Raw genomic sequence first — 11690 nt, forward strand, 5'->3', positions numbered from 1 at the left:
GGCATCTTTGAGGGTTAGAGGGCTGGCCGGAGTTTTATGGCCTTAAATTGTGTTTCTCATGCCATTTTCGGCATTTCTGGTTTCAGAGACGTTTCCATCTCTGTCCGGTCGTTTTGGAAGGGGTAGACTCGTAGTACTTATTGAACACCGCGATGTCAGAAGATTGGTATTCCCTCTATGGCGAAAGCCCTGTTCCCACTAGATTGTGCCCACTTAGAGATCAGAGATAGTCGAGTGTCATTAGCACAACGCTCCAAGGGTTCTATACCGCTGGATATGACTGTTGATCATTAACAGGAAGTATTATGTTGTACGAGAAGCAGCGCTTCCGTCATTCGGGGAATAGGCGAAGCTATGTACCTACATGCTAGGCCGATGACGGAGTTTTCAAAGTGTCTCTTGGCTTGGCCGAGAAAGTCATGACCAGAAGTTGGATACCCTACAGAGAACCATTTTTGCAAGATATGTGGTTGCTTTCTTTTGATCGCATAGGGCAGTATTGCCTGCACATTTAGCGCGACTTTCCCCGCGGTTCCAGCGAGATTAGCGCTTGTACTGAGAGTCCGTTTACCCCATGCCATGCAACGCTACAATGAAACCTTCCCTATTGTTATTCGCTGTCAGGCGTTTGTTTGTAGGCTTGAGCTTGGAAGAGGTGCAGTGTCAACAATGATGATTCGGCGTGACCAATACCTACCTACTTACTTAAGTAAGTTATGTAGTCTCAGATGCACACAAATGGCCAGCATGAAGCATGCTTGGTGAGTTCAGAGCGATATATCATAAGTAACAGACCTCAGCAGAGTGGGGAGGAAGAGTTGGCGGGTTAAGGTTAAGTATGTACTTAACCATGAGCTTGGCGAATGGAAAAGCGGAGAGGGACTCGTGAGTTATCCTACTCAATTGCCGAATGCCATGCTGGCGCAATCCACAACGGATCCTACCTGCCCTACTTCATTGCATACTGCCGTTCGCTACAGCTGAACTCGCAGTCACGGGTACAGCCCAGGTTCTCTCGCTTCAGTCGACGAGGGGCTTTGGGGTTTGGTGCTCTCAACCTCGCACCGCACTCACCACGTTCGTGTCGACATTCACATGTTCTCTCCCCGTCTCGACCCTTCTTTCCGTTCTGGCCATGCGCCCGCTACAGACGGAGGCGTGCCACGTTCTGGGAAGGTCACTTCCAGATTCCAAGATTGCATCTCACATAGCACATGCCACCCCATCTGGCGCCCATCACCTTGATCTGCATTATCGTTCATGCCTTATATCCGAGAACGACCGTTGCAATTACCTGCGTTGGTGGGCGCAGCTCTGGGAACGGGATCCCATCTCCAACACAATGCAACATCGACAAACACTAGCCTTTGGTCACTCGGCCTTCATATGCAGGGCGGCGCATGATCTACATACATACTCGTTGGTAGTCAGGGCTCGTAATTGCATTCTGCTGCTACCCGCTTTCTGCCAGACCCGTGCTTTTTCTTTCATCCTCCTCTTTTCTACTCCGAGACCAAGCCATGCGTACATGACTAATAGGTAATTACCAGTAATGAATGAGCAAGCTTCAAGGGGTTTAATACAGGCCACAGAGAGGCGTCCATGGGTGCCAGGAACGTACCATTTGGCTGCACCTGCGTCGTATTCTGTGATGTAAGTGCAGGGAGCGGACAGACAGATCAGATTAGATGATGACCGCGAAGCCTCCACACCTATGTGCCATGTGCTGGGTGATATCAGACTCGCACTCTTCGAAGTCAAGTGCCTGACTTGTCGTTCTCGTCTGCCATGAGGTCTCACACGCGCCGAACCTTGATTCGCTTATGGACTGGCATGCAATTTCCACCCTCCGCCCGTGGCGGCGACGAATCATATTTCTGCTTGCGTCGGCCCTCGCCAAAATCCATGTTCTGCGCAAATCCGGCCTGATTAATCACGGTTCTCTGGCCAATGGGCACCCATGAGCTCCCCATCAGCTGCCAGTTATAGGGTGTGTAAGTACAGGATCGATTGTCCAACAACGCTGCGGGGGGTCGCATCGTCTAACGAACAAAGCAAGCATTTGGCCGCTTCGGTTGCACAAGTTCCTGATCCGGGTGTTGTGTGCCTGGCGACCTACGCAGCGCCTGAGGACAGGGGCGCATGGTGTGTGTGTGATCCACCGGGCGAAGCTTGACGTGTGCCTGGCCAGCTGCTCCTTTGGGTACCCGCCTCGCGATACAAAAGAGACATCGCCGCCGATGTTGCATTTCGGAGAGGGTAAAACTCCGTATTAACTCAACATTTGGAAGAGTGCCGCCGAAACTGCAGTTAATCATGGCACGCTGATTCGCGGATTCCGCGGAGAACACCCCTAAATAATGCGTGGACCGATCTATCTGCTGTTCTCTAACGACAAGCCGGCACAAACTCAACCCATATACCCACCGCTCATAAGTGCTGATAATCCGAGGAGATCTTCTTTTTAATAAGGCGAGCTCTCGCTGGCCTGTTTCTTCAACCGCCCATCTCTTATTCTTCAAGGCCTTCGTCAGCATGACTGGAAGTTACCGGCAGCAGAGCCCTAGGGCTCCCAGAAGAACCGTTCTTGCGTTTCTCTCTGTCTTTACTCTGTTGTTACTCGGTCTATTCGCTGTGACCAACTTCAACGCAGCAGGCCAACGCCATCTCAAAGCGAGGCAAGCAGCCGACAATATCCGTTCTACCACCGAAACACGTGCCCAGGCAACAGGCGACAAGTATCTACTCGGTGTAGGCAAAGCGGATATCACTGGACCCGTCGTCGAGATCAACTTTGCGGGATATGCCAGTCTGCCTCAGGTCGGTTCCGGTTTGCGCCAACGCCTTTACTCGCGGGCCTTCATTGTCGGAGATGCGGGCAAGCCCAGTGACCGTTTCGTCTACCTGGTCCTTGACACCCAGGGCGGCGACACTGCTGTGAGATACGGCATCCTGGAGGGATTGGCAGCACTGGGAGAGGAATATGCCGTGTATGGCCAGTCCAATGTCGCAGTTACGGCTACGCATTCCCACTCCGGACCTGGGGCTTGGTTCAACTACCTTCTACCACAAATCACCAGTCTGGGCTTCAGCAAACAGAGCTACCAGGCAGTCGTAGATGGTGCCGTTCTCTCCATCAAGAGAGCTCATGAGTCTATGCAAGAGGTTAGCATTCTTAGAATCCAGTACAATCCCAATTATTGTAATCAAGCTAGCTAACAGGAATCGCGATAGGGTTACCTCGATATTGGTACTGTTCATGTGCTTCAAGCTGTATTTCGTTGGCTAACCAGCACTAGGTACCGTGGATATTGACGATGGAAACTTGAGCCGCAGTCTCTACGCCTATCTAGCAAACCCGGAGTCCGAAAGATCCAAGTACTCCGCTGATGTAGACAAGGAGATGACTGTTCTCAAGTTCAAACGTGCTTCTGACAGCAAGAACATTGGTGTGCTCACTTGGTACGCTGTGCATGGCACTTCGATGTTGGAGAACAACACACATGTTTCTGGCGATAACAAGGGAGTCGCGGCAACCATGTTTGAGAAGGCGATGAAGGATGACGCCTCGGCAGCCCCTGGATTTGTGGCTGGGTTCTCCCAGGCAAATGTTGGTGATACCACACCTAACGTTCTGGGAGCTTAGTAAGTCGTCATCACGAAGCCATAAATACTCTGGATATAATTACTGACGCTGCCCAGCTGTGACGATGGCTCCGGTGCCATGTGCAGCTTCGAGAACAGCACATGCGCCGACGGTAAATCTCAATCATGCCATGGCAGAGGGCCCCTATTCGAGAGCGTAGACCTTGGCGTGAGCAGCTGTTATGAGATGGGAAGGCGTCAATATGCTGGGGCGAGATCTGCATATGTACGAGACCCCTGATCTGATACCCCATTCGCATAGAACTAATCAGTCTCAGGACTCACTTGCTTCTTCTGGAACACCGGTGGTCGGTTCGACTGTGAAGTCCTTCCACTTCTACCAGGATATGCAGTATTATGAGTTCCCTCTGGACGATGGGCGCATGGTACAAACATGCCCTGCCGCGCTGGGCTACTCTTTTTGCTGCCGGCACTACGGATGGTCCCGGCGCTGCTGACTTCACGCAGAATGATCCCGGTGCGCCCGATGCATCGCCACTATGGGCTATTGTCAAAGGCATTTTGAAGGAGCCTACTCCTAAGCAGAAGGCCTGCCAGCAACCAAAGCCGGTGCTTCTCGACGTTGGCGAGTTGAGTACCCCTTACGCATGGTCCCCCAACATTGTCGACATGCAAATGCTGCGCGTGGGCCAGTTCATCATCATCGTCAGTCCGAGCGAGGCGACCACCATGTCCGGGCGTCGCTGGCGTGACGCCGTCAAGAACGCCGCTGCATCCGACTTCCTCCAAGACACGGAGCCCGTGGTGGTTTTGGGCGGTCCCGCGAACACCTACGCCCACTACCTCGCCACGCCGGAAGAGTACGGGATCCAGCGCTATGAAGGCGCCTCTACCCTGTTCGGCCAGTGGCAGCTGCCCGCTTACATCAACCTCACCGTGAGCAACATCGAATACCTGGCCCCGACCGCTACTGGCGCACCACCACCGGGCCCGTCCCCGCCTGACAACCGCGCCAATTCCCTATCACTCATCTCGGGGGTGGTTAATGATAACACGCCCATCGGCAAGAAGTTTGGCGACTGCACGACGCAGCCGTCCCCCAGCTATGCGCGGGGCGCCGTCGTCAATGCGACCTTTGTAGGGGCCAACCCTCGCAACAATCTGCGCCTCGAGGGGACGTTTGCCGCCATTGAGAATAAGGACGGAAACGGCTGGGTGCAGGTGCGCGACGACAGCGACTGGGACCTCGTGTACACGTGGACACGCACAGATTGGCTCCTCGGGTACAGCGACGTCGTCATCAGCTGGGAGACGGGCCTGAATGCCGAGCCGGGCACGTATCGAACTCGATACTTTGGAGATGCGAAGGCGTTGCTCGGGGGTGACATTACCGCGTTTGAAGGTGCTAGTAATACCTTTACAATCACCTGAGTCGGGAGGGTAATAAGTAATAGAAAATCAAGTGTGCAGCGTTCTAATTTGGGGCCGTGAAGGTCCATACGTTAGGTAGCTTAATTAATTCCACTACTTTCACATGACTGACGCCTTGTTTGCTTCTGGACAACCTTAGAGCCATTCGATGCCCTTGGCAGTGGCAGAGTCTTCCTCGACTTTGCGGCCGGCTTCACATTTGGTCCACGATCCACTGAGGACTTCGGCTCCCTGAAGCTCGGCATTCGCACCCAAAGTGAGCTGCCCCACGCTCTTACCATCCTGGTCCCTCAGACGCGCACTAGCACCCTCTCTTGCCTGATACAAGCAGATCTCAACTTCTTTCGTGTAGTCATAGACTACGCCCTTTATCCCTTCCTTACCCAGTACTAACAATGTGTTTTCGCGAACATACAGGGGCAAGCTGCCGAACCCGTGTTTCTCTTTGAACCATCCCGGGCCGTTTCGGGTCTTGTTCGTGAAGAAACACGTCCATGTCCCCTTGGGCAGGTAGAACTCGACCTGCCCCGCCTCGTCGAAGACAGGCGCGGCCAACAGACTATCGCCTATCATGAACTGACGGTCCAGATACCACGACGTGGGATCGTCGGGGAACTCGATGCACATAGCGCGAAGCGACAGCGGCAGACCCGACTCGATGGCCGCCGCCGCCTGCGCGAACAGGTACGGCATGAGGCGCGTCTTGAGCGCGGTCCACTTGGCCAGCGTGCGGGAGCAGCCCTCGTCGGTCTGGTCGTCGCCGTCGATGGTCCAGGGCACGCGGTACGAGCTGGACCCGTGCAGGCGGCTGTGGCTGCAGAGCAGGCCGAAGGCGACCCAGCGCTTGTAGATCCAGGGCGCGGGCCGGCCCTCGAACCCGCCGATGTCGACGGACCAGAAGGCGAAGCCCGAGAGGCCCAGCGAGAGCCCCCGCGCACCGACTCGGCCATGGCCTCGGCCGTCGACTCGCAGTCGCCGCCCCATTGCAGGGGGAACCGCTGCGTGCCGGCGCAGGCCGCGCGCGCGAACAGGACGGCCTCGTCGGGGCCGAAGCGCTTCTGCAGCGCCTCGTATACGACCTTGTTGTAGAGGAAGGCGTAGTAGTTGTGCATCTTCTCCGGGTCCACGGCGCGGTCGTGCCACGCGACGTCGCGCGAGGGGATCCGCTCGCCGAAGTCGGTCTTGATGGCGTCGACGCCCACGTCGAAGAGCTTCTCGAGGCATTCCGTGTACCAAGCTGCCGCGGCCGGGTTCGTGAAGTCCACTAGCCCCATGCCCGCCTGCCACAGGTCCCACTGCCATACGTCGTCGCCATCCTTGCGCTTGAGCAGGTAGCCCTTCTCTGCGGCGTGGGCGAAGGCGGCGCCGTGCTGCGCGATGTAAGGGTTGATCCAGACACAAACTTTGCGCACTAGACCCGAGGCCTTGAGGCGCGCGATCTGTGCCTTGGGGTCGGGGAACTTTTCGGCGTCGAAGACGAAGTCGGTCCACGTGAATGCCTTCATCCAGAAGCAGTCGTAATGGAAAACGTCCACCTGGGTGTCGCGCTCTCGCATGCCTTCGAGGAAGCCGCTGACCGTGTCCTCGTCGTAGCTGGTGGTGAAGCTGGTGCTGAGCCATAGACCAAAGCTCCAGCTGGGCACGTTGCCGGGACGGCCCGTCAACACGGAGTACCGCCGCAGCACCTCCTTGGGGGTGGGACCGTAGATGATATACCACTTGAGGCGCTGGCCCTCGACGCTCGTCTGCACGCGCGAGGTACGCTCGCTGCCGACCTCGAGCTCGACGCGGCCAGCATGGTCAATGAAGACGCCGTAGCCCCGGGAACTCAACCAGAAGGATACATTCTTGTAGGCCTGGTCGCTCGAGGTGCCGCCGTCGGCGTTCCATAGCGTCAACGACTGCCCGACCTTGTTGAAGGAGCCGAACCGCTCGCCGAGCCCGTGCACCGTCTCGCCCACGCCCAGCGTCGTCTGCGTGAACATGTAGTGCTTCAGGTCCCGCATGTCGGCCGTCTGCATGGGGCTCGTCGCCGCCGGGCTGTAGGCCAGGCCGACGCTGCGGGCCTGCAGCGAGGTCAGATACTTGGTTCTGGGGTCGTTGGTGCCGTGGAACCGGATGTCAAAGATGTCGTGGTGGTCGGGGTGGAAAGTGGCCGACAGCGCTCCTGAAGCCAATGTGGTCCCCTTGTCGGACTTGCTCACTACTCCCGCCACTTCCGGACGGCCATCAGGGTACAAGTCAAAGTGCGGTCCCTTGTTGGCGGCGCCGGCCCAGTGCGTGACTTCTACAGAGATGACGCCGTCGAAGGCAGCTTCTATGTCCTGTCAAGGGTCGTTAGAATTCCACCGACGTAATCAGGCACACCCGTGAACAGAAACGTACGATAGTTATGGTACTCCTGTTTAGGGTATCTCCACGAGACTTGATTTTCCGCGTAGGGCATAAGAGACTAAGGCCGTTCTTCTTCTCGGCGATGTCGTAAATGTCCTCGGCATACTCGACGTACTTGTCGTCGGCGACGAGCCACATTCCATCGCGGAACTTCATCTTGCGCTGTTCTTACGGGGATGCAATGGCTTGAGATTTAGGAGACAAATTACAAACATGAGTGTCAATCTACGTCTTCTCCCCAACTTTATCCCCAGTACTCCATCCTCCAGCCAATGCATATCGTGTACATAGTCCGCATCGGATCGCGGGCCGATGGGGCGTTTGCTGGCCATATATGGGGAGACATCATGGTTCGAATTCGCTGAGCCTGCAGCAGTAGCAGATCCACGCATTGGTTTCCGTTGGATTGCGGGGAGTTTCGGAGTTGAATGCAAAAAGGAGCAGATGGTGCATGTTAAGGAACTCGGTTGTCGGCTGAAATGCGCCCGTACCGTCATACTTTCAGTCTGCATGCCGCTATTCCACCAATGGGAACAAGTGCCAGGGGACATCCTTCCCTTTACCAGGTTTACCCCCCATCACGTTCTCCCAATTTGCGGCGTCGCTTCACCTCTCGCGACCATCAGGCAAGCAGTGCAAATAATTACCACGCTGGGCTCCAGGAGGGGATTTTCCGCCAAGCTCGCCATTATGGCGTCCCCGGCTGTATGCTCGGTGGATCACCCAAGGGCTTGGTAGCCATTATGCTGTCAGCTACATGACTTGCTAAAGCAGTTATTCCCTGGGCATGCTTAGACGAGGTTGCGGCGTCAATCTTCCCAGTGGACCGGCAATATGGAATGCTAGCCACCACGGCTGCACTCTGATCCTAAATCAAATTTATATTTGATCTGGGTCTGAGTATAAGGCATGGGGTAGTGAGTGTCCGTTACTACGACGAAATAGACAGACCAGTTATCGTCGGCCCTCTTCTAGGAGCATAAAACAATGTTATTATCATACTTTTCGCTTCTCACCATGCTGCTGCTTGCCTCTGTGCAAGCAGCTGACGATGCTGTTTCGGATCAGCCATTATACAAGGATCCTAAGGCGTCGGTTGAAGCTCGCGTCGAAGACCTCTTGTCGCGCATGACCATCGAGGAGAAGACGTCCCAACTCGTACAGGGTGATCTCCGTAACTGGCTCAATGTGACAGACGGCAGCTTGAACGCGACGGGGCTGGAGTGGAGTATGAAGTACCGGGGCGGCTCCTACTACATCTACGCCGAGGGCCCCAAGTCCTGGAAGTACGTCAACGACGGCGTGAAGATCGCCCAGGACTACCTGGTGCACAACACGACCCTGGGCATACCGGCCTGGGTGCAGGGCGAGTCGATCCATGGTTTCCTCATCCCCAACGCGACCATCTTCAACTCGCCCATCGGCTACGCTTGTTCTTGGAACCCCAAGCTGGCCGAGAAGATGGCGGTGGCTACGGCAAAAGAAGCCCTCGCGCTCGGCGTGAATAATCTCTTTGCGCCCTTGGCGGACCTTGCCCGCGAATTGCGGTTTGGTCGCGTCGAAGAGACTTTCGGAGAAGACCCCTTTTTGTAAGCATCGTCCCCGTTGCTTGTGATGGGTTACCCGGGTCGACTATACGCGATACCTTATTCAACTGGACTAATCCACGACTAGAACTGGTGAAATGGCCTACCATTATGTGAAGGGTCTCCAAGCCAGTAACGTGTCGGCCATGGTGAAGCATTATGTAAGTCCCCAGGCAACCGACTGCGTGTATAGACAACGACTGATTATATCAAAGGCTGCATTCGCCTCTCCCGAACAGGGTCTGAACACAGGTCCCGTACACGGTGGCCGGAGGGAGCTCTTGACGACCTACCTTCCTCCTTTCAAGCGTGCCATTATTGACGGTGGCGCTCACTCTATCATGTCTGCCTACAGCGCTTATGACGGGGTGCCCGCTGTGGCCGACAAGTATATGCTCACTGACATCTTAAGGGATTCCTGGGGCTATGAGTACTTTGTAAGCTCTCTGCGCCACATGAGAAAAGCCCGGCTTCAATTAAGTTACCGCAGGTCATGAGCGATGCAGGTGCAACTGATCGCCTCTGCAACGAATTTTCCATGTGCAAAAATGATCCTATCGATTCCGAAGCTGTTATCAACTATGTGGGAATCCCTCTTTATGAGCTCGTGGAGTTCCGAAGCTTCGGTCTCACGCTGACCTTTCTCTAATATAGGCCCTGCCAGCCGGGAACGACATCGAGATGGGCGGAGGCTCGTACAACTTTGAGAAGATACCGCAGATGGTAGAATCCGGCAAACTGTCCATCGATGTCGTCGATGAAGCGGTGAGGCGCTCGCTCCGGGCCAAGTTCGCGGCCGGCCTTTTCGAGAACCCCTATCTCGGGGTCCCCGACGAAGAGCATGCGAAGCACATCCACACAGACGAGACGATCGAGCTTGCCAGACAGATCGACGCAGAGTCCATCGTACTCCTCGAGAACCACGAGAACGTCTTGCCGCTGAAGAAAGACGCCAAGATCGCGGTGATCGGCCCCATGGCGCATGGTCTGATGAATGTACGAAAAGACCACCCCTTCCTTGTACTTGGAGGAGAAAATTCGGGCTAATGTGGAATAGTATGGCGATTACACGGCGGCCAAATCCGCCAGTCGTGGAGTAACCCCTTTTGACGGCATCCGCGCCGCCAGCAGCGGCCAAGTCACCTACTCAGAGGGCTGCGAGCGGTGGTCGAGCGACCGGACCGGCTTCGCGTCGGCGGTATCCGTCGCCCAAGCCGCCGACGTCGCCATCGTGGTCGTAGGCACCTGGTCGCGCGACCAAAACGAGCTGTGGGCGGGCCTCAACGCCACCACGGGCGAGCACGTCGACGCGCACAACCTCAACCTCGTGGGCGCCATGCCGCACCTCGTGCAGGCCGTCATCGACACGGGCAAGCCGACCGTCGTGGTCTTCAGCTCCGGGAAACCCGTGACGGAGCCCTGGATCTCGGACCAGGCCGCCGCGCTCGTCCAGCAGTTCTACCCGTCCGAGCAGGGGGCGCCGCGCTGGCCGACGTGCTCTTCGGGGACGTGAACCCCTCGGGGAAGCTGGCGGTCGGGTTCCCGTATGACGTGGGGACTACGCCCATTTACTATGATTACCTCAACTCGGGCAGGATGAGCACGAGCCCCGATCCAGGGGCCTTGTATGAGAACGGGACTATGAAGTAAGTCCGGGAGCCGCTATCTGTTATAAAGCAGGAGCGTCAGCTGATCGTGATTTCAGGTTCGGACACGCCTACGTCTTACAGACACCAGAGCCCCTTTACGAGGTAAGACGCGATCTAGAAGTATATCAAAGTTGATGGCTAACAAGTTGGCAGTTCGGCTACGGGCTCTCATACAGGTATGAACGACCACTGCCTATGTCGTCTCAACTTTCATTCGTATGAGCAAACTAACGAGATCTTCTCGCAGTACTTTCAAGTACGGCAACCTGAAGCTTTCCCAGACCACCGCGACCGCCACCGACACCATCGCCGTCTCCGTGGATGTAACCAACGAGTCGACCCTCGACGGTGCCGAGGTCGTGCAACTCTATGTCAAGGACGTCATCAGCAGCGTCGTTGTCCCGAACATGCAGTTGCGCGGGTTTGCCAAGGTACCCGTGAAGGCGGGCGCCACGGAGACGGTAAAGCTGCAACTCAAGGTGCAGGACCTGGGACTGTGGGATATCGGCATGAAGTATGTGGTGGAGCCGGGCGAGTTCAAAGTGAGTACAGATTATACCGTGTCCCCATTGGCTGGTCTAACATTAAAAAAGGTTTTCGTGGGCAGCTCGAGCAAAGACTTCAGAGCGAACGCGACGTTCACAGTAGAATAGGGCGGCATCCACACATCTGTAACATGATATCACATTGGACACAGACATTCACGACTGGAGGCCACAATGGGTTATCTAAAACTAATCAATTGTATAATCGCCGACCTGATCGATAGCAACCAGACGGGACATATACGTTATACGTAAGGTATATATATGTAAAATATAGTACAGTATGTTATGGTGCTACATATCTAAAAGCCCATAAGCTCTGCAACCTTTTGTTCCTCCCAAACTTGAATAGGAATGACTGTAAAAACACACCAGAACTTCCATGGCAATGCTATGCTATGCTACGCCGCCGCCCGCCCCCATGTTCCAAATGCCGTGGGATAAGGCGGTGGGTAGTTAAGGTACGTGCTCATTAGATA

The 11690-nt window shown here is 55.5% G+C and overlaps 3 protein-coding genes across 3 annotated transcripts; 2 read left to right on the forward strand and 1 right to left on the reverse strand.

Moving 5' to 3' along the window:
• Window positions 1–2535: 2535 nt before the first annotated feature.
• On the forward strand, window positions 2536–5037 carry PG997_006315 (neutral/alkaline non-lysosomal ceramidase; the record flags this gene model as incomplete). Its single annotated transcript, XM_066810630.1, has 5 exons — window positions 2536–3202; window positions 3294–3645; window positions 3703–3871; window positions 3924–3970; window positions 3999–5037. The coding sequence occupies 5 exons, from the start codon at window positions 2536–2538 to the stop codon at window positions 5035–5037; spliced, it is 2274 nt and encodes a 757-aa protein (XP_066669553.1).
• Window positions 5038–5172: 135 nt separating this feature from the next.
• On the reverse strand, window positions 5173–7587 carry PG997_006316 (alpha-xylosidase; the record flags this gene model as incomplete). Its single annotated transcript, XM_066810631.1, has 3 exons — window positions 5173–5907; window positions 5976–7361; window positions 7423–7587. The coding sequence occupies 3 exons, from the start codon at window positions 7585–7587 to the stop codon at window positions 5173–5175; spliced, it is 2286 nt and encodes a 761-aa protein (XP_066669554.1).
• Window positions 7588–8418: 831 nt separating this feature from the next.
• PG997_006317 (uncharacterized protein) lies at window positions 8419–11319 on the forward strand (the record flags this gene model as incomplete). The annotated part of the gene is made up of 11 exons (XM_066810632.1): window positions 8419–9020; window positions 9106–9178; window positions 9233–9454; window positions 9508–9600; window positions 9672–10013; window positions 10075–10526; window positions 10613–10663; window positions 10723–10768; window positions 10820–10842; window positions 10914–11208; window positions 11260–11319. The coding sequence occupies 11 exons, from the start codon at window positions 8419–8421 to the stop codon at window positions 11317–11319; spliced, it is 2259 nt and encodes a 752-aa protein (XP_066669555.1).
• Window positions 11320–11690: the final 371 nt, after the last annotated feature.

The sequence above is a fragment of the Apiospora hydei genome (assembly GCF_038363865.1).
Source record: "Apiospora hydei strain CBS 114990 chromosome Unknown utg000005l_segment0_segment0, whole genome shotgun sequence".
Taxonomy (NCBI): Eukaryota; Fungi; Ascomycota; class Sordariomycetes; order Amphisphaeriales; family Apiosporaceae; genus Apiospora; species Apiospora hydei.